The sequence below is a fragment of the Theropithecus gelada genome, chromosome 10 (genome assembly GCF_003255815.1).
Source record: "Theropithecus gelada isolate Dixy chromosome 10, Tgel_1.0, whole genome shotgun sequence".
NCBI lineage: Eukaryota > Metazoa > Chordata > Mammalia > Primates > Cercopithecidae > Theropithecus > Theropithecus gelada.
In genome coordinates this window covers 67,842,453-67,864,873 of record NC_037678.1, presented here as the reverse complement: position 1 = coordinate 67,864,873, position 22,421 = coordinate 67,842,453, and the positions used below count along the sequence as shown (strand labels likewise).

The 22,421-nt window shown below is 45.1% G+C and overlaps 1 protein-coding gene across 2 annotated transcripts in view; it reads right to left on the bottom strand.

Annotated features, from left to right (window-relative positions):
- Positions 1-7,820: 7,820 nt before the first annotated feature.
- GGT7 (gamma-glutamyltransferase 7) overlaps positions 7,821-22,421 on the bottom strand; it is a 28,702-nt gene continuing 14,101 nt past the window's right edge. The window contains exons 8-15 of one of the 2 annotated variants that reach the window (XM_025398603.1): positions 19,852-19,939; positions 17,850-17,977; positions 17,585-17,673; positions 15,454-15,603; positions 15,220-15,337; positions 14,309-14,446; positions 13,039-13,138; positions 7,821-8,589 (exon numbers count right to left, since the gene is read on the bottom strand). In XM_025398603.1, coding sequence (XP_025254388.1) covers positions 8,426-8,589; positions 13,039-13,138; positions 14,309-14,446; positions 15,220-15,337; positions 15,454-15,603; positions 17,585-17,673; positions 17,850-17,977; positions 19,852-19,939 — 975 coding nt within the window. In that variant the 3' untranslated portion in view covers positions 7,821-8,425. The remainder of the gene's footprint in view (positions 8,590-13,038; positions 13,139-14,308; positions 14,447-15,219; positions 15,338-15,453; positions 15,604-17,584; positions 17,674-17,849; positions 17,978-19,851; positions 19,940-22,421) is intronic. The other variant, XM_025398604.1, reaches the window with a different exon arrangement.

Here is a 22,421-nt window from a genome sequence, read left to right as displayed (position 1 = left end):
GGCGGGTGGATCACCTGAGGTCAGGAGTTCAGACCAGCCTGGCCAACATGGTGAAACCCCATCTCTACTAAAAATACAAAGATTAGCTGGGCATGGTGGTGGGTTCCTGTAATCCCAGCTACTCAGGGGATTGAGGCAGAAGAATTGCTTGAACCTGGGAGGTGGAGGTTGCAGTTAGCTGAGATCCCGCCATTCCACTCCAGCCTGGGTGACAAGAGTGAAACTCTGTCTCAAAACAAAAACCAAAACAAACAAAAAACAATTTTCCCGAACAAAACAACACAAAAAAACAACTTTATTGAAATATAATTGACATACCATACAATTTACTCATTTAAAGTGTGTAATTCAGCCGGGTGTGCGGCTGAAGCCTGTGATCCCAGCACTCTGGGATGCTGAGTCAGTCAGATCGCATATGTCCAGGAGTTCAAGACCAGCCTGGGTGACATGGTGAAACCCCATTTCTACCAAAAATACAAAAATTAGCTGAATGTGGTGGTGTATGCCTGCAGTCCCAGCTATTGTGGAGACTGAGGTGGGAGGATCGCTTGAGCCCAGGAGGCGGAGTTTGCAGTGAGCTGAGATTATGCTACTGTACTCCAGCCTGGGCCACAAAGCCAGACCCTGTCTCAAAAAAAAAAAAAAAAGTGTAATTCTATGGTATTTAGTATAGTCACAGATATGTGCAACCGTCACCACAGTCAATTTTAGAACATTTTCATTGCCTCAGAAGAAACTCCATACTCTTTAGATATCTCCCTCTCCCCAACTCCCCCATTCCCTCAGCTCTAAGGAATCACCAGTTGACTTTCTGTCTCTATCAGTTTGCCTATTATGGATATTTCATATAAATGGAATCATATGTAACCTTTTAGCTTCTCTCACTTGGCACAATGTTTTCAAGGTTCATCCATATTGTAGCATGTATCAGTATCAGTACTTCATTCTTTTTCATAGCTGAATAATATAATATGTATTATTGTATGAATATACCACATTTTGTTATCTTTTTGTCCATTGATGGACATTTGGGTTGTTTTTTACCTTTTGGGATTGTGAATAGTGCTGCTATGAACATTCATGTACACGTTTTTCTTTCAACACCTGTTTTCAGTGATTTGGGGTTTATGCCTGGGAATGGTGTTGCTGGGTCATTTGGTAATTTGGTTTGTCTCATTAAAGAAATGCCAAACTGTTTTCCATAGCTGCTGTACCATTTTACATTTCTACCAATAATGTATGAAGACTCTAGTTTTTCACATCCTGAGCAACACTTGTTATTTCCTTTTTCAAAAATTATTGTTGTAGGGGCACAGTGGCTCACACCCGTAATCCCAGCACTTTGGGTGGCTGAGGCAGGAGGACTGCTTGAGGCCAGGAATTTGAGACCAGCCTGAGCCACACAGTAAGACTTCATCTCTATTTAAATAAAAGATAAAAAAAATTTTAATAAATAAAAAATAAAAATAATATTTATGGCCAGTCTAATTGTTGTGAAGTGGTATCTCACGGTGATTTTGACCTGTTTTAATCTACATTTCCTTAGTGATTATGATATTCAGTATCTTATCATAGACTTATCTTTGAAGAAATGTCTGTTGAAACCCAGGCACAGTGGCTCACACCTGTAATCCCAGCATTTTGGGAGGCCAAGACGGGAGGATTGCTTGAGTCCAGGAGTTTGAGACCAGGCTGGGCAACATGGCAAAACCCCATCTCTACAAAAAATGCAAAAATTAGCTGGGCGTGGTGACATGTACCTGTAGTCCCAGCTACAAAGGGCACTGAGGTGGGAGAATCTCTTGAGCCCGAGAGGTGCAGGTAGCAGTGAGCCAAGATAGTGCCAGTGCACTCTATCCTGGGTGACAGAGTGACACTCTGTCTCAGAAAAAAAAAAAAAAAAAAAGTGTCTTTTTTGTTTTGTTTTGTTTTGAGGCAGGGCTTCACTCCTATCACTCAGGCTGGAGTACAATAGCACGATCTCAATTCACTGCAGCCTTGATCTCCTGGGTTCAAGGGATCTTCCTGCCTCAGCCTCCCGAGTAGCTGGGACTACAGGCACGTGCCACTGCACCCAGCTAATTTTTTATATTTTTGGTATATACGGGGTTTCACTATTTTGCCTAGGCTGGTCTTGAAATCCTCGTCTTAAGCGATCTGCCCACCTTGGCCTCCCAAAGTATTGGAATCACAGGCATGAGCCACTGTGCCCTGCCAAGAAATGTCTATTGAAGTCCTTTGCCCATATTTTAATTGAGTTATTTGTCTTTATGTTGTTGAACTCTAAGTGTTTTTAATATATTCTGGGTACTATATAAAGTACTCAGATCAGATATAAGATGGCAAATATTTTTCGCATTTTTGGACTGTCTTTTCACTCAATATTGTCCTTTTATGTACAAAACTTTTTAATTTCGATGAAGTCCAATTATCTATGTTTGCTTTTGTCACTGTGCTTTCGGTGCATATCTAAGAAACCATAGCCAAATCCAAGGTATGAGGATTTACCCCTATGTTTCCTTCTAAGAGTTTTATAGTTTTAACTCTTATATTTGGGTCTTTGATCCATTTTGAGTTTTTTGTGTGTGGTGTGAGGTAAGGTTCAAACTTCATTTCGTGTATGTGAGTATGTTAAAGAGACTATTCCTTCTTCATTGAATGATCTTGGCACACTAGTTGAGATCAATTGGCCGTAGATATATTGATTTATTTCTGGATTATCAATTATGTTCCATTGATATGTTTATCCTTATACCTACCACACTGTTTTGATTACTTTGTAGTAAGTTTTGAAATCCGGAAATGTGTGTTCTCCAACATTGTTCTTTTTCAAGATTGTTTTGGCTATTCTGTGTCCCTTACAATTAATTCCATATGAATTTTAGGATCATCCATATTCATTTCTGCAAAAAAGTGCTGCTGAAATTTCGATATAGATTGCGTTGAATCTGTAGATCAATTGGGAAGTACTGGCATCTTAACAAAATTGAATCTTTCGATTTATAAACACAGAATGTCTACATTTATTTAGGTCTCCTTTCATTTCTTTCAACAATGTTTTGTAGTTTTAAGTTTTATATTTCTTTTATAAAATTTATTCCTAAATATTTTATTCTTTTTGATGTTTCAGTAAGTGGAATTTTCTTTCTTTTTTCTTTTTCTTTTTTTGTTTAAGGGTCTCACTCTAATGCCCAGGCTAGAGTGCAGTGACGCCATCTTGGTTCACTGCAACCCACCTCCCGGCCTCAAGCTATTCTCCCACCTCAGCCTCCTGAGGAGCTGGGACTACAGCCACACACCACCACTGTCAGTTAATTTTTGTAGAGACAAAGTTTCACCATGTTGCCCAGGCTGGTCTCCAACTCCTAGGCTCCAGCAATCCTCCAGCCTCAGCCTCCCAAAGTGTTGCAATTCCGGGTGGGAGCCACTGTGCCTGGCCAGAATTGTTTTCTTCATTTCATTTACAGTTGTTTATTGCAAGCGTACAAAAACTTTATACTGATTTTATACTGATCTTGTATTAGTAATCTTGCTGAACTCCTTTGTTAGCTGTCATTGTTTTCATTGATTTATTAGGATTTTCTGTGTACAAGATCATGCCATCTGCAAATAAAAACAGTTTTACTTTTTACTTTCCAATCTGGAGGCCTTTTATTTCTATATCTTGCCTAACGGCCCTGACTAAAACATCCAGTACAATATTGAATAGAAGTAGCAAGAATGGGTATGCTCTAATCTTAGTGGGAAAGCATCCAATCTTTAACTATTAACTATGATGTTAACTGAGGGTTTTTCATATTTGCCTTTTATCATGTTGAGGAAGTTCTCTTCTATTCCTAGTTTGCAGTGTTTTTTGTTTGTTTGTTATCATGAAGGGGTGTTGGATTTTGTCAGATGCCTTTTCTGCATCTATTGAGATGATCATGTGGTTTTTGTTTTTTATTCTACCAAAAAGATATAATGCAATACTTGAGTTTTGAATAGTAAACCAAGCTTGAATTTCTGGAATGTATCGCACCGAGGCAGGGTATACTTCTTTTTATATGTTGTTGGCTAGTATTTTGTTGAGTATTTTTGCATCCATGTTCATAAAAGAATATTGGTCTGTAGTTTTCTTATTATGTGTTTGTTGGATTTTAATTTCAAGGTAAAACTAGTCTCAGAATAAACTAGAAGGCGTTTCTTCCTCTTCTATTTATGGAAAGTTTTTTTATAGAATTGGTATTAATTTTTTAAATGTTTTGTAGAAATCACTAGTGAGGTCATCTGGGACCTGGGCTTTTCTTTGTAAGTAGTTTGCTTTTTAGTATATATTACTAATCTCTTTATTTGTTATACATCTCCTCAGATTGTCTATTTCTTCTTGAGTCAGTTTTGGTATGTGTCTTTCTAGGAAATTTTACGTTTCATCTAAGTTATCTGATTTATTAACGTACAATTGTTCATAGTATTTCTTTACAATCCTTTTTTATTTCTGTAAGATTGTAAGTACTGTCCCATCTTTAATTTCTGATTCTAGTAATTTGAGTCTTCTTTTTTTCTTGATCAATCTGGGATGGGTTTGTCAATTTTGTTGATTTTTCCAAAGATCCAGGGTTTGATTTTATTGATTTTCTCTATTGTTTTTCTATTCTCTATTTCACTAATCTCTGCTCCAATCTACCCAGTTTATCATATTTTGGTATGGCAGCCCAAATGAACTAAGGCACTCTGTCATTTGAAAGACAGCCTGGGAGAGTTGGTATGACTACAGGCATGGCTCAAGCACCTAAAGATATCAGGACAAGGATCACCCAAACATCCATCAAAAGGAAACTAGTTAAACCCTTCAGGGAACTATGATGCATTATTATAAATAATAAAGTGGATCCATATATATTAACAGGGGAAAATGCCCATGCTATATTGGTAAATTTTTTAAAAAGGAAGTTGTAGACAGTGTGAAAATATAGTGCCATTTTACTTTTTAAACAGAATATATGTTAATGTACAGAAAAAGGTTGGAGGAATGTATATTAAATTATTGATAGTGAGATTTTTGGAAAGTTTGGATTTTGAGGGGGTGGATTACAGATACACATTATATATCTATAAAGTGTTTGATATTTGAAAAACTGTTACATCCGCAATCCAATAAAGTAATTTAAAAAATTTTAAAGAAGTGGCCAGGCACAGTGGCTCATGCCTACAATCCCAGCACTTTGGAAGGCCAAGGCAGGAGAATCACTTGAGGCCAGGAGTTCAAGATCAGCCTGGGCTGTTAGTGAGACCCTTGTTTCTACAAAAAATGAAAAATCAGCCAGGTGTGGTGGTGTATGCCTGTAGTCCCAGCCACTTGGGAGGCCAAGGCAGGAGGATTGCTTGACCAAGAAAGTCGAGGCTACAGTGAACAGGGATTGCACCACTGCACTCCAGGCTGGGTGGCAGAGTAAGACCCTGTCTCTAAAAAAAAAAAAAGAAAGAAAGGAAGGGAAGGGAAGGGAAGGGAAACAGTCTATGGAGTCAAACAGATTGCTTTTGAATCATGGATCTGTGAAAGGAGGGGAAGGAAAGAAGGGAGAAAAGAAAAGATAAAAGAGAAAGGTAGGAAGGAAGGAAAGGAAAAGAAGAAAGAAAGAAAGAGAGACATAGTCTATGGAGTCAAACAGATTGCTTTTGAATCATGCATCTGCCAACTACCAGCTGGGTGATCTCTGGTAAGTTACTTCATGATTCTCCCGTCACAATTTTCTCATCAATAAAATGGGGAATTAATACCAGCCTCATAAGAATGATCTACCTACCTCACCAGTTTCATCTCATCCCATCATCCCCTCGGGGTGCTCTAGTGTAGGGGTCAGCACACTACCACTCTTACGGCAGTAAGGGTCTATTTCTAGAAAATAAAGTTCTGGCTGGGTGCAGTGGCTCACACCTATAGTCCCAGCACTTTGGGAGGCCGAGGTGGGCGGATCACGAGGTCAGGAGATCGAGACCATCCTGGTTAACATGGTGAAACCCTGTCTCTACTAAAAAGACACAGGAAAAAAAAAATTAACCAGGCTTGGTGGCAGATGCCTGTAGTCCCAGCTATTTTGGGAGGCTGAGGCAGAAGAATGGCGCGAACCCGGGAGGCGGAGCTTGCAGATCACACCACTGCACTCCAGTCTGGGTGACAGAGCGAGACTCTGTCTGAAAAGAAAAGAAAAGAAAGAGAAGGAAGAGTTCTATTGGAACATATCCACAGCCATCAGGATGTTGTCTTACACATTGTCTATGGCTGCTTTTGCACTTCAGCAACAAAGTTGAGTAATTACTACAGGAACCATATGACCTACAAAGCCTGAAATATTTACTCTCTGGCCCTTTGTAGGAAAACTCTGCCAACCCCTGCTCTAGGAAGAATATATAGGCCTTCTTTCACCTCCTAAAACATGACACATTCCTTCTCACCACAATGCCTTTCAACATACTGTTCCCTTTGCTAGAATGACATTTCCACATCCCATATCTAATCCTTTCCTGTCAATCCTATTCATCCTCATGACCTTCTCAGGGAGGTTTTTGCAGATCCTCAAACTAGATTAACTTTCTTTTTTTTCTTTTTTTTTTTTTGAGACGGAGTCTTGCTCTGTCACCCAGGCTGGAGTGCAGTGGCAAGATCTCAGCTCACTGCAAGCTCCGCCTCCCGGGTTTACGCCATTCTCCTGCCTCAGCCTCCTGAGTAGCTGGGACTACAGGCGCCCGCCACCTCGCCTGGCTAGTTTTTTGTATTTGTTAGTAGAGACGGGGTTTCACCGTGTTAGCCAGGATGGTCTCGGCCTCCCAAAGTGCTGGGATTACAGGTTTGAGCCACCACGCCTAGCCTAGATTAACTTTCTTGATATACATTCTCTTAGTATCCCTCATAGAGCTTATTGTGATGGCAGTTATCCGAATTATCTGTGCTCTTATTTCTTTAACGTTTGACTGCCGCTATAGACTGCAAACCCATTAAAAAATCTGTCTTGGCCAGGCGCGGTGGCTAATGCCTGTAATCCCAGCACTCTGGGAGGCTAAGGTGGGCAGATCACCTGAGGTCGGGAGTTTGAGACCAGGCTGACCAACGTGGTGAAACCCCGTCTCTACAAATACAAAATTAACCAGGCATGGTGGTGCATGCCTGTAATCCCAGCTACTCGGGAGGCTGAGGCAGGAGAATCGCTTGAACCAGGGAGGCGGAGGTTGTGGTGAGCCGAGATCACGCCATTGCACTCCAGCCTGGGCAACAAGCGCAAAACTCTGTTGCAAAAAAAAAAAAAAAAAGCCTGTCTTGTTCAGTGCTGAATCTCTAGTGCCTAACAAAGTACCTGAAGGTACAAAGTAGATGGAGGCATGAATGATATTATCTATAAAAGGTACTTATTGTCTGATATATACTATATGACATACTTTATAACAAATAGTTCAACTAACAGGTGTGGAATTGGTTAAGAGCACAAATTCCGGGGTTGGACATGCTGAGATGAACCCCAGTTCTTCCATTTAACAGATGAAGAACCTTAGACAAGTCCCTTAACCTCTTTTGGCCTTTTTCCCATCTGTAAAATGACAATAATATTAGTACCTACTTTGTGAGGCTTGTAATAAAGATTAGATGCTATCTACTATAGTTATTACTGTTGTTATGAATTATTATTATTATTGGTGCATGTCTTAGCTGGACAGCAGATATTATTATGAGTCCTTCAACGCTGACTCCAGGTTACTCTGGAGTCGGTTACTGGGACAGGGCGAGTCGAGGTCTCTTCTCCCACTCCCACTCTCAACCCAGTTAAATATAAATTAAACCACAGCCATAGTTAAGCAACATTCTTTAATTCCCCTTTGCAAATGGAAGCCCCTGAGCTTGTCCCCACCCCCACCCCATACCCTGGGGACCCCCAGATGCAAGGCCCCCACCTCAACCTGGTGGGAAAAGAGGAGCAACCCCTCCCTATAATGGCCCATTAAAAAATTCCTAGTCATTTAAGAAATGAGGCTGGGAACAGGAGAAAGGAATTAGAAGACAAGGCCCAGGTCAGGCCAGTCTGAAGATGTTGGGGTTGTGAGACCCTTGAGAAGGGTTTGCAAGCACATCCCTAAGCTCAGGGCCAGCATGGCTGAAGGAGGGGAGGTGACACATAGACAGTCTGATTCCTCAAGGTCCTGCCTGCCTGGCTGTGGATGCTGACACTCATCACCATCATCATCACCATCAACATCACCATCACTACCACCACCACCACCACCAGCGGCCTCCTGATGGAGAATTTTCCAGTTACTCTGGGATTGGGTTTGCTAAGCATCCCCTCTGGCCCCTGCTCTGGGGCATCCATGGGGTCCCCCTAAGACCAAACCTGGGAGAAGGAGGGACTCTGGGAACATGCAAAGTGGGGGAGCAGAGACCCCGCCCCACCCCGCTGCTCTACAGGATGGTGGCTCCAGCTGCATCTGGGCTCCGAGGGTCCTTAACAGCGATGATGAAGTTGTTGGTCCTTCGGCTGCCATGGACCCAGGATAAGACATCTACTTTCTCCACGTGGTGACCCCTGGCTTCCAGGAACTCAATCTCTTCCTCTGTGAACTCACCTGAAAAACCATCCCCGACATACACACATTCAGAATGTACAGAGCACTAGTTCAAGAGTCCTACAGTCAGACCTGATCCTCGTCCTGGCTGCTCCACCACAGAGCTGTATGACCTTGGACAAATCACTTTACCTTGCTGAGCCTCAGTTTCCTCATGTATAAATAGGGATTATATGAGAACATGAAGTTGCAGGGACTAACAGAGATAATGCACACACAGCACTGAACCTTGCATACAGTAAGTGATCAATAATATACAGTCATTCTTCATACTGAAAACAGGACAGATCAGGTGCAGTGGCCCATGCCTGTAATCCCAGCACTTTGGGAGGCTAAGGTGGGAGGATCATTTGAGCCCAGGAATTTGAGACTAGCCTGGGCAATATAAGGATACCCCATCTCTGCAGAAAATTTAAAAATTAGCTAAGGTTGGTGATACATGCCTGTAGTCCCAGCTACTCAGAAGGCTAAGGTAGGAGGATCGCTTGACCCTGGGAGGCACAAGTTGCAGTAAAGTAAGCTGAGATTGCACCACTGCACTCCAGTATGGGCAACAGAACAAAACCCTGTTTCAAAAAAAAAAAAAAAAAGAAAAAGAAAAGAAAAGAACGGAAGGAAGGGAGGGAGGAAGGAAAAAAAAGAAAAAGAAAAAGGGGCTTTGTGGATCTTCATCTTCACCTGCCAAAGTCAAGCTGCCATCATTACTTGCCAGGATTCCTGCATAATCCACTAACTGGTCTCTCTGCTTCCAGCCCTCCCTTCCTTCCTTACTGGTCTCCCTGCTTTCAGCCTTCCCTCCCTTCCTTCCTTCCTTTTTTTTTTTTTTGAGGTGGAGTGTCGCTCTTGTTGCCCAGGCTGGAGTGCAATGACATGATTTTGGCTCACGGCAACCTCTGCCTCCCGGGTTCAAGCGATTCTCCTGCCTCAGCCTCCCCAGTAGCTGGGATAACAGGCATGAGCCACTATGCCCGGCTAATTTTCTATTTTTTTTAGTAGAGACGGTGTTTCTTCTTGTTGGTCAGGCTGGTCTCGAACTCCCGAGCTCAGGTGATCTGCCCACCTCGGCCTCCCAAAGTGCTTGGATTACAGGCGTGAGCCACCATGCCCGGCCCCCTGCCTTTCTTATAGCCTGTTCAAACAGCAGCCAAGGGGATCCTTTTAAACCACTAGTCAGACCTTGTCACTTCCCCTGCTCAAAGCCCTACAACAGCTTCAACGGCTTTTAGAATAAAATCCAAAGTCCTTACCAAGGTGCCTCTAAGCCCAACATTGTTTGGGACCTTGCTACCTCTCTAAATTCCTTCCCTCATTTCCTTCTATTCCTCACCTTGCTTAACTGTATTCCAGCCACACTGGCCTCGTTGCTGTCCCTTTAGGAGGTCAAACATGTTTCTACTTCAATGCCTTTGCACTTCCTGTTCTTTCCGTCTGGAATGCTCTCCTAGAAAGTCACACTGCTGGTCCCCTTACTTCAGTCCAGTCTTTGGCACCTCTTCAAGAATTTCCTCCACCATTACCTAAAACAGCAGTCCCTACCATATTTACCTTGTTTGGTTTTCTTCCAAAGTACTTACTGTTACCTGTATTTGTTTATTTATTTACTGTGTCTCCCTCCACTAGATTATAAGCTTTTTGAAGGTAGGAACGTTGTCTCGTTTGCTATTGATCCCCAGTCCAGGGTCAGTACATAGTAAATATTGAGCAGATACTTACTAGATAGATGAACAAATCCCCATCCCGTTGGATAAGTTCAGGCCCTCATCATCTCTTGCCTGGGCCATATCCCAGCTGCTTCTCATATGTCCCTGACTTAAATTCTCCTCCCCTCAATCTACCTCCCCTAAATAAGACAACTCAGGTCATGTGTCTCCCCTTCTCAACTGGATAATCTTAAGGCTGACCTCTGTGATAAGCCCTGTAACTCCACATCATACCGCTTCTCAATAAAGATCTAGTCTTCTTCTTTCCCTAATAGGAAGGCTTTCGGCAGCTCTTGAGATGAAGACCCAATCTTGAATAGTATTAAATCACTTAATCGAAAATCTATGTCCTTTGTGGTTCACTTTCAATCCTTTTGATTATGGCAAGGAACAAGTTTCAGTCTGCTCTCTAACACTTCCTCATCTCCTTTAACGGAGAAAGCAGTCTCAGAGCCTTCCATGGGCAACAAATATTTAACTAAAAACTGCACGTATCTATTTGTGTAGCTAACAAATAGATGGTAGCTATTTATCATCTATTTGTGGCAAATGATGTCATTTTTCCATTTGTGATTATAATATAAGGTCTATTTTAAAAATACAAATACATTTAGGGCCAGGCGTGGTGGCTCACGCCTGTAAATCTAGCACTTCGGGAGGCCGAGGTAGGTGGATTACTTGAGATCAGGAGTTCGAGACCAGCCTGGCCAACATGGGGAAACCCCATCTCTACAAAAATGCAAAAATTAGCCGGCTGTGGTGGCATGTGCACCTGTAATCCCAGCTGCTAGGGAGGCTGAGGCATGAGAATCGCTTGAACCCAGGAGGCGGAGGTTGAAGTGAGCTGAGATTGCACCACTGTACTCCAGCCTGGGCGACAGAGTGAGACTCTATCTCAAAAAAATTATAAAATAAAATACATTTAGGCTAAAAGGAAGTTCATTTATAGAGACATGTTCTGTACATAATGGTTTAGATGGTGTGCAAATGTGGCAAAAGTCACAAAGGTGCTGGGTAAACTCAGAACTCTGGGAAACAACAGCTAGCCTCCCGACTGCTCTCTGAGTCATTCGTTCTGGTTTTTGCCTAGGCTGTTCCTGACCAGAATGTCCTTTACCTCCACATGCCAAATTCCTACTCATACTTCAAGGCCCAGCTACTTGTTGCCTCCTCCATAAAGCCTCCCCAGGGCCTCAGGTGGATGAACTTTCCCTTCACCAAGCCCCCACTCCTTATGCCTCCATCTTACACTAAGGCCCTGAGGGGAGGACTGGGCTGAGCCCAAATAACTTAGCAGAGAGCCTCACGTTCAACAGAGACCAGCAGATATTTGTTGAACAAAATTCAGTTTCAAGGACGTGGCCTTGTCATCTATCAGCTGGGATCCAAGTGTCGCTGGCCAACTACAGGATGTGATCGTTGAAGATTGCAGTCTCTGCTTCTAACATGATTCAGTCCAGCAGATATCAAGAGCTGTGCGGTAAAGAATAGAGTCTTTGGTATCAGCCAGGTGTATGTCCTAATTGAAGTTCTGCCACTTAGTGGTTGATCTTTGACTAGTTTATAACTTCTGTGAGCCTCAGTTTCTTCCTCTATAGAATGGGGATAATATTGAACAGGCAAGGACTGTGTCTCAATCAATTCTGTATTCTTTTGGACTAGTGTCATATTAATATATTGTTATAATAAAAACTCTTCAAAGGTGCACACACTTTCCTGTTTATAAAATTCAGCTGTGCCAAAATTAAGCCCTTAGGTGAAAGTCCATCTCCTCACCATAAGGTCCATGATCTGGCGTCTGCCTGCCGGCCTCTCTGATCTAATTTCATCCTTGCTTACCTTGGTCTCCTTTTTATTCCTCGAACCACCAAGTCCATTCCTGCCCTGAGTTCTTTGTACTTGCTCCCCTGACCTACACAGTTCTGCACCAGTTCTTTGTACAGTGGGCTCTCTCTTACACTTTTTTTTTTTTTTTTTTTTTTTAGGAGACAGGATCTCACTCTGTTACCCAGGCTGTAGGGCAGTGGCGTGATCTCGGCTCACTGTAACCTCTGCCTCCCTGGTTCAGGCAATTCTCCTGCCTCAGCCTCCCGAGTAGCTAGAAGCACAGGCACGCACCATGCCTGGCTAATTTAAAAATTTTATAGAGATGGAGGTCTCACTATGTTACCCAGGCTGCTCTTGAACTCCTGGCCTCAAGCAATCCTCCCACCTCAGCCTGGGATTATAGGTCTGAGCCACTGCACCCAGTTTCTTTCTCTCTCTTTAGATCTCAGCTTAAATATCACCAAAGAGAAGTCTTCCTTGATCATTGAATCAGTCCTATTATGTCACCCTGCTCTGACTGTTAGCAGAGCACTTATTTGCCTCATATTTCTTTGATGACTTATTTTCCTGTTTGCCTGTAAATGCAGTATCCCCAGCACCTAGGATGATGCCTAGAAAACAGTAGGTGTTCAATACAAACTGTTGAGTAAATGAAGGTCTGAAGAATGAACAACTGTGTCTTATTTTACAAATGAGAAAACTGAGGCTCAGAGTTGAGACATGGATTTCCCAAGGCCACACAACCAGGAAATGGCAAGACTGGTTCCAATCCCCAGATCGTCCACTGCTCCAATAGGAATTTGCCAAATAAAACCAAACTTCACTGGCAGTTGGTGCTGGTTGAGGCATGGGCACCCTTGGGAAGAGTCCTTTCTCTACCAGTCCCTGTGCCCTCCCCACAAGATCTCTCCTCTGCACTCACTGTCCACCTGCAGGAGGTTGGACTGCAGGTCCGGGTGCAGGCGGCCGCGGGCCAGGCTGTCACTCAGGTTCCGGTTCAAGGTCAGGACATTCAGCAGAACCTGTGGTAGCCAAGGAACAGAAAACTCAGGGCTGTCCCCCGGGGCGATGGTCAGGATTCCTCAGCTCCCACCCTTGGTCCAGGCTCCTTACTCTTGAGAACTCTTACACTGGGTGTCATCTGAGCCTCCTAACAGCCCTGGAAGACAGGCAGGCCTGTGATGACTGTTCCCATTTCACAGAGAGGGAAAGTGAAGGCCAGCAAGGGAAATGACTTACTCCAGAGTTTAGAGGAAGCCAGGGAAGATACGCCACTAGACCCAAGTCTCCTTAATCTAGCCCAGGGCTCCCTTTTTTTCTCTCTGGATAGGGCAAGGTTAACAGCTAGGGGTGGTCTAGGGCACAATGTGGGTGCCTTTAACTTGGTGGTTAGGAGTGTGCATAGGCTCTGGAACCAAACTGCCTCCCCACTCTTTCTAGCTGAAAGTACTTGACCTAATGTCTTAACCTCTCTGAGCTTCAGTTTCCTTATCTATAAAATAGAAATAAGGATTCTCCCCAGAACTGGGAAGGTTAAAATGGTTAACACACATAACACAGTGCCCAGGACTTAGTACAAACTCTTTAAATGTTAGCTATGTTATTACTTCCATTTTAAAGATGAGGAGACTGAGGTTCAGAGCTGTTAAGTGAATGTTCCAGCATCACATGGTTACAAATTGGTAACATTTGGGCTGGAACCCAGGCGTGTCTGATTCCAGAACTCAAGATCGTTAACTCACCACCTACCAGAATAGGTGCCTAGCATATATATCAGATTCTCAAGACATTCAAGGAGCCATTCTGAGATGTTCTGGAGAGAAGCAGGCCCTTCCTTTCAAAATCCCACCCTAAAGAGGACTGGTTGTCTATTCAGATGCTGGGTAGAGGTGTAATGGGACTTAAGGTTAACAGAACCTAGGCCACCCAGATGCTAACCCCACTTTTCAATCTACTGACCCTGCCATTTCCCCTGCAACCGGGAAAGACAGGAAGCATTGGAGTTCCATTTTCACTAAGAAACTCAGAGCAGCCCGTGTCCACGTTGCCCAGGATGCACCTGGCACAAAGCAGCCTCAGCCCATGTTTGCTGCATGAGGAATGGAAACAAGCCACAGATACGACAGGCATCTGCAGTCTAGGCCACAGTTTGGCTCCCGGCTGAAAAAGGCCAACCATGGCATAAACCTCACCTGGGTCAGGCCGCTGAGGCCCCGGGCAGCTCCATTGGCCCCCAGAGCGAGGTAGGTTCCACAGAGCCCCTCCGCGGGTCGGACCACTGTGGGCAGCAGGAAAGAGAGTGGCCGCTTCCCTGGCTGCACTGAGTTCTCCTATTGTTAGAGGACAGAGACCACAAGGGGGAGGTGGGGTAGGACAAGACCGGGAAAGGGCCACTCCACAACCCTTCCAACTGCTCTCCCTCTTCCACATCTTCCACAGGCCCAGTTTTCCTGGGAGACTGGTCCCTTCCCAGACAAGTTTGCTGTCTGTGAAATGGGTAGGGTGCCTGGATGGGTGGGGTGGATGGGGTATAAGTGGATCCACTGAGCTATGAGGCTGCTATGAGTCACAGGAGAAAGGACCAAGCCAAGAAAGATGGCAATGGGAAAGAACAGGATAACCCCACCCTGATCATCTCTATATGTATTTGCCCTACTGGGACCCCAGACTATGGGGCGTAAGAGTGCTTTTAACTGGATAAAAATTATTAAATCCTTCCTCCTTGGGTCCCTCTTTGGTGCCCAGACATAGGGCTGAGCCCCATCAGCTCAAGCTCACATCGTCACCACTAGTGCTGGAAAGTGCCCAAAACATCAAATCGGAGCCAAAACCCTCATTCTACAGGTGAAGAAATTGCCCAGAGAGGGCAAGATCTTCACGAGGTCACACAGTTAAGACAGTGACAGAATGGGACAAGAGTTCTTCAGACCCACCAGGCTCCATGTCCCAGACTTAGCAGGGCTAGGGATGAGGTGAACTACTTCTTTAGGCTTCCTTATACTAGAAGATTCTGGAGAAAGTAGGGAGAAAGGGGCAGCCATGCCACTGCACCTCCTACCTATAGGCCTTAGGATCCCCAGGGAAGCGGGGAAGCAAATCTTACCAGGCTGGGTGCAGAGTGGTTAGCTGTCCGGTTGGGCCAGGAGAAGTCTAGCATCTGGCTGTTGAGCAGGATCCCCGAGGGGGTGATAAGACCGCTGCCAAAAGGCTGGTTCAGGGAGCTGGGGGCCGAGGTGGAGTCAGGTGAGCCCTGGCCCATCTTCACCTCTACCCAGCCCCCACCCTCTCTTGGTTCAGAGGATCCCTTGTTCCAGGTTCTGAGTCTGAGCTGGCATACCTAACCATGGCCACAATGAAGTCATCAGGTCCCATGATCAGCACCTGGGCAGCCGTGGGCGCTCCGTCTAGTTCATAGACAGGCAGGAGTGGGGCAGGGGCTGCCTGGGAGTCATTGATATGGCCCCGGAGGTAGGCGGCCTCCACCTTGCTGAAAAGACAAGGGGTGGGAGATGAGCAAACAACAGGCTTTCTATACACCTCACCTACCTCACTTTTGTGGTGTTTGTGTAATTATTTGATGAAATCTACCTCCCTCACTGGACTACTAGAACTATGAGTGCAGAAGCTCATTAATTGCACATAAGAAATACCCAGAAAATAGCTGTTGAATGAATTTATTTAGGTATTATTTAGATTCTTTTCTGGAACCAACTTTTAATTTATTTAATGTTTAAATCAAGAGCCTTTTAGTTATCTGACTTCTTAATCCTTTCTATAAAAGTGCCTGGTGCATAATGGATGATCAGAAAATATTTGTTTTGAATTGACAAACTAGATTCATTTAGACTAATGTTTGTAGTCTAAAGTTTTATTAAGAGTTTAGTTGGGGGAGGATTTTGTATATGAGGATCTTTTTTTTTTTTTTTTTTTAATGAGACAGACTTTTGCTGTTACCCAGGCTGGAGCACAGTGGTGCTATCTCGGCTCACTGCAACCTCTGCTTCCCAGGTTCAAGTGATTCTCCTGCCTCAGCCTCCCAAATACCTGGTATTACAGGCACCTGCCACCACACCCAGCTAATTTTTTTTTTGGTATTTTTAGTAGAGACAGGGTTTCGCCATGTTGGCCAGGCTGGTCTTGAACTCCTGACCTCAATTGATCCACTCACCTCGGCCTCCCAAAGTGCTGGGATTATAGACATGAGCCACCACATCCAGCCAGGATCTTTACTTTCTATTAGAATATTTTCCCAAGGCACAGAGTAAGTGCTCAATAACTATTTACTGGATGAACTGGTTGAACAGATTTCATATAGGCACATGTGTGTGTGTTTTAGAGCAAAGTTTGCATTGATCTTAGAAACAACATGTAATGCTCCAGACTTTTATAAATTCAACTGAGGCAGGAGGCTGAGGCAGGAGAATTGCTTGAACTCAGGAGGCGGAGGTTGCAGTGAGCCGAGATCATGCCCCTGCACTCCAGCCTGGGTGACACAGCAAGACTCCGTCTTAAAAAAAAAAAAAATTCAACTGAGGGTTTCTTACCTAATAACCATGTGTTGGGTTATCCATAGTAGATTAGAGAATAAGTTACCAAAAATTACTTGAAGACAGTTATCTAATTTTCAACCAAAAAAAGCTTTACATGTATGATTTTGTTTAGTCCTCACCACAACCTCACAAGGTTGATACCATCATTGTCAAGCCCCCTTGTAGAAACTGAGATTTAGAGAGTTTAAATTACTTGCCCAAGGCTGCACAGCTAGCGAAGGGTAAAGCTGGAATTTGAACATAGGCAGTCTCACCAGAGCCCACAACCTACTATTAGGTTATGTTGCTAATGAAGCTGTATTCCCACCACCTTCAGTATTTGCTTGGAGACTGGTTTTTTTTTTTTTGGAGACAAAGTCTCACTCTGTCACCCAGGCTGGAGTGCAGTGGCACGGTCTCGGCTCACTGCAACCTCTGCTTCCCAGGTTCAAGTGATTCTCCTGCCTCAGCCTCCCAAGTAGCTGGGACTACAGGCATGGGCCACCACACCCGGCTAATTTTTGTAGTAGAGACAGGGTTTCACTATGTTGGTCAGGCTGGTCTCAAACTCCTGACCTCAGATGATCCCTCCGCCTTGGCCTCCCAAAGTACTGGGATTACAGGTGTGAGCCTCTGCACCCAGCCTTTGTTTGGTATTGAGCTTTCTTTTCCTACTCAAAAGGAGGAGCAGATGGACTCCTATAGGTGCTATGCTAGCCTCAAAAAAATTTAAGAGCCACATGAAGTAGGCCAACTCACTGTGCTGATAGGAAAGGTGAGGTGTACGGAGAGGCACCCAGTGTCATGTTGTGAGTTGGAGTTGAGCTGAAATTGACTTAGGATTTCAGGCCTTTATTGCTACACCAGCTGCTTTTCAACTGACCCTTTCCCCACACCCACCACTGCCTCTGCAGTCCCCAGGTCCTGCCCAAGACCCACCTGAGCATGTCATCCATGCTCTCAGTGATGGTAGAATCATAGATGGGATCTCCCAGTCTGCTGGCCAGGGCTAACGCAATCTTCAGGGTCTGAAAATACAGAGGGGATATGGAAGAGGCTGCCAGACCCCTCCCAGCACCCACACCCAGTGGATTTTCGTGTGTGAGAAAACTTGGAGGTGATTTAGTCCTGCCCTATGGCAGTACCCAATCTCCCCACTCCTAATATCCCTAAATCCAGGGAAAGGCAGAGGGGTCAGCCTTACCTCTGCCACCCAGTGAAGAGCCTGTTCTCGGGATACCAGGCTGGTGAGATTGAAGCCCTCCAGGATGTTGAGAGCACTGATGAGGGCAGGGCCCGTGTGCGGGGGTGGGGGACTAAGAACCAGGTGGCCTGAAAGGACAGGAAGTGACTGATGGCAGGGTAGGGGTCAGGCACCTTCACATCCCACATCCCATCTCCACATCCCACCATCACACACACTGAGACCACTGCGCTGAACCCCCTCGCCAGATGGGGAAACTGAAGCACTGAGAGGCAAAGAGACCCATTCAGGTTCACATGGCAAGTCAAGGGCAGGGCCAGGACTTGAACTCAGAACACTGGTCTTCAGTTTCCTCTGCCATTTGAGAAAACTAAGCCTCAAGAGGGCTGTGGCTTGCCCACAGTCACACTGCAGGCTATCAGCAGAGCAGAGCAGAAACAGGTGACCAGATGTCTATATTCCTGGCCTGTCATGTGTCTCCTTTCAGCTCTCCCATAGGCCAGGATACTATCCATGACTCCTGATGGTCTCATCCAGCCCCAAACCTCTTGGCAGCAGCAACCTTCTCTTCCTATTCTGTTACTAGATGTTTGGACATCAAAGGAATAGCTGATGCATAACACTAACATTAATTAATTCATTTAGTCCTCACGGTGGCTACCGTTATCACACATATTTGATAGGTCCAGAAACTGTGGTACAGAGAGACAAGGGGAATCCAGAGCACTTAAGGTACTAGCATTGTTGAGACAACCCAGGCTGGGAAGGGGAAATGGAAAATCCACATTCAGTGCGTGCTCTGATCAGGGCAACTTCCTACATCATCTCATCAAATCCTCATGGGCATCCTAAGATGTAGGCACTAATATTATTTCCATTTTAAGGAAGGAACCAAGGCTCAGAGTGGGAAGCAGCTTGTTCAAGGCAAATGGCACAGTTGGTACTCAAACCCAGGTCTTCCTAGCTCCAATGCTATGCTTGTTCCTTTTTTCTTTTTATTTATGTGTGTGTGTGCGTGCGCGCGTGTGTGTGCGTGTGTGTGAGATAATGGTCTCACTCTGTCACCCAAGCTATAGTGCAGTGGCACAATCATGTTTACTGTAGCCTTGACCTCCCAGGCTTAGGCAGTCCTCCCATCTCAACCTCCTGAGTAGCTAGGACTACAGGCACACCACGACGCCTGAGTAATTTTTAAATTTTTTATAGAGACCATGTCTCACTATGTTGCCCAGGCTGGTCATGATCTCCTGGGCTTAAGTGATCCTCCTGCCTCAGCAACACAATGTGCTGGAGTTACCGGCCTGAGCCACTGCACCCAGCTGATATGCTCTTTCCATTGCTTCATATTCCACTGCCTCTGGCAGAGGAATCAGGTTGAAGATTGAGGCCTGGAAAGTTGAACTCAGAGAAAACCTTGCCTGGGGCTTGATGTGATCTGGCTCTCCTATAAGGGAAAGAACCCGAGAATCTTCTGAGAAATCCAGCACCTGCCACCTTGGGTTCAGCAAACATGGACCCCACCCATATCATAAGCTTCGTTTTCTGGATTCCCTGTTGGTTTTCTTGAGTTTGGCCAATTAAGTTCTATTCTCTCCTCCGGCCTCAATTTCCTTTTGGCACAATGAGGAGCTGGGTCTATGACTGTCTTGAAGGTTTGTTCTACGGTGAAGCTTGGATGGACTTTGACAGTGCTGCTGGGGAGAGGATGGAGGCAACACAGAACCCAAATCAAGAAAACCTATGGCCAGAACCCCAACTTCCAGGTCGGACCTTTTGACCAGGTCCACCCCCCAATATCCTAAATACTTGGGGTAACTGACCCCACAGCTACTTTTCAGAAGGTGGGCTGGCTCTGGCTTGCTTCACAGTTGGCTGCCCAGGCAGTTCACTGCCTTAGTTTCTCTCCTGTGAAATGGAGAGGAGTCTCTAGGCCAAAACGATGTGGCCATGGACTGGGAGGCTTCTCCTGAGTGGGGACCCTGGGAGCCGGGGGAGAGGTCACCTCTGTACACGCCACACACAGGCTTCTCCACAAGGGCGCTGTAATTGCTGAAGTCCTCTTCGGTTATGACACCCCCTGCATGCTGAGCCTGGAGGGGAGAGAATGAGAGAATGACCTCCCACAACTGTGACATGTGGTTTTGGCCTATAATACATGTTTGGATCACAGACAGGTCAGCTGTTTACAACTTCTGTGCCTTCTGCAACTCCCATCATGGCCCTTAGAGACCCCATTATCCTTAGATACCTGAGGAAAAAGGAAGGGGGAAAAGCACTAACATTGAGCACCTATGATGTGTCAGGCATTATACTGGGTACATTCCATGAATGACCTCTTTAGCTTGCCATTCAAGACCTTTTGTGATCTGGCCCTGGCCTACGCCTCCCACCTCATGTCCTGCTGTTCCCCAGTGAGTTCCATGCAACTGCAGAGTGACCTGAAGTTCCTGAACTCATGCCTTTGTGTCTTTGTACCTGCTGCTCTCTCTGCCTGTGGAAAAGGAAGATTTTCCACTTATGGCACACTTGCCTAGGAGATATTAAAACTGAATGCTGCATCTCACCATAACCAACTAAAGCCACTAGAAAACCATGACTTCGAGTGATCCTGGAAGGACTGACCCTTATTGGACATAACCAAGCAGTCATTATTGACCAATGAACCAATCTGGTACAAACCAATGGGCTCATTCCATCCTATCCAGTGTGCTGACTGTCAACCCTAAATTAGCATAACCACTCTGAATCCTTTCTTTTTTTGTGCTTAGTAGTACTTGAAACCCTTGAGTTATCTATCTTCAGCGAATTACACATTGAATTTTTTTTTTTTTTGAGGCAGGGTCTCATTCTGTTGCCCAGGCTAGAATGCAGTGGCATGATCATGGCTCACTGTAGCCTCAACCTTCCTAGGCTCAGATGATCCTCCTGCCTCAGACTCCTGAGTAGCTGGGACTATAGGCACATGCCACTATAGCCAAACTATAGCCAAACCTGGCTAATGTTTGTATGTTTTGTAGAGATGAGGTCTCACTATGTTGCCCAGGCTGGTCTCAAACTCCTGAGCTCAAGTGATCCACCCATCTTGGCCTCCCAAAGTGCTGGGATTACAGGCATGAGCTACCATGCCTGGCCCATTTGAATTCTTGAGTTCCTTTTTCTGGCAAGTTAATAAATTCAACTGTGGGTTTCTTTTTGTCAAAGATCTGATGGTCTTTGTTACAATCTCCTGCATTCCCTTTGCCACCTCCAGGAAAGGGTACACAACCCAGGCCTGGCCAATTGGGGCATTCCCTTCTGTGCCACAGTGATTGATTTGGGAATAGTAATGAGACCTATGATGAGCCAATAAGACACAGTTTGGAGGCTTTTGCTGGAACTACTGGGAAGGAGAAATGCTCTTTCTCTGGGATAGCTTGCTGGAAGGATGGTCTGATATGGGCTGATGGGGAGCAGGTGGAAAGGATCTGAGAGTGAATCCAAACAAATGAAAGTAGAGTTGAGACAGAGAGAAAGAGGGAGAGCAAATCCTAACACAGTGGATTGATAATCTGGACACAGAAGAATCTAAGCCAGTAATCTCCTGGACTTTCCAGTTAAGTCTGTTTGAGTCTATCACCACATCCAGTGCCCAGCACAGGGCCTGGCACAGAGCAGGCACTCTGTGGATGTTGAATGAATAACAGACCTATTTAATTCCCACAACTGTATGGCAGAGACAGATCTAATCATCCCCATGGCTCAGATGCGAGAACCACTGAGTTAGTCTATGCATCCTTATCATGAACATAATTTTCCATTAGGAGTTTTGCACTATTAATGACAGTTCTCACACCTGTTACTGCCTGAGACTGGGACTCTTTGGGATTGGATGGTAACTTTCTGTGTCAATCTCCCTAGTCTTGATAGTCAACAATGAAAAAGGTGCTTCCCTCAGTCCCTAGAAAACCCAAGAGCAGGGAAGGATTGTGAGCTTAGGGAAGCTGAGGCCGATACTGGGTCTCTACCAGGCCTGGGAGGGACATGACAAGCCCCTGCACAGGTTGGCATCACCCCTGAGAAGCCCAAAGGTAACTCTGAATCAAGACAGAATACTTCTGGCTAGGCAAGGGGGCTCACACCTGTAATCCCAGCACTTTGGGAGGCCAAGACAGGTGGATCACTTGAGGTCAGGAGTTCGAGACCAGCCTGGCCAACATGGTGAAACCTCATCTCTACTAAAAATACAAAATTAGCTGGGCGTGGTGGTGCACACCTGTAATCCCAGGTACTCAGGAGGCTGAGGCAGAAGAATCACTTGAACCTGGGAGGCGGAGGTTGCAGTGAGCCAAGATCGCACCACTGCACTCCAGCTTGGGTGACAGAGCGGGACTCCGTCTCAGAAAAAAAAAAAAAACACTTCTATCATCCCAGGAGGTTTTTCATGTCATATCCCAGTCAACTCCTCCCAGCCCCACCAACCACTGATCTGATTTCTGTCACTAGAGGTTAGTTTTGACTATTCTAAAATTTCAAATGAACATCATCCACAGTAAATAATATAGAAAGAAAGGGAGGGAGGGAAGGAAGGAAGGA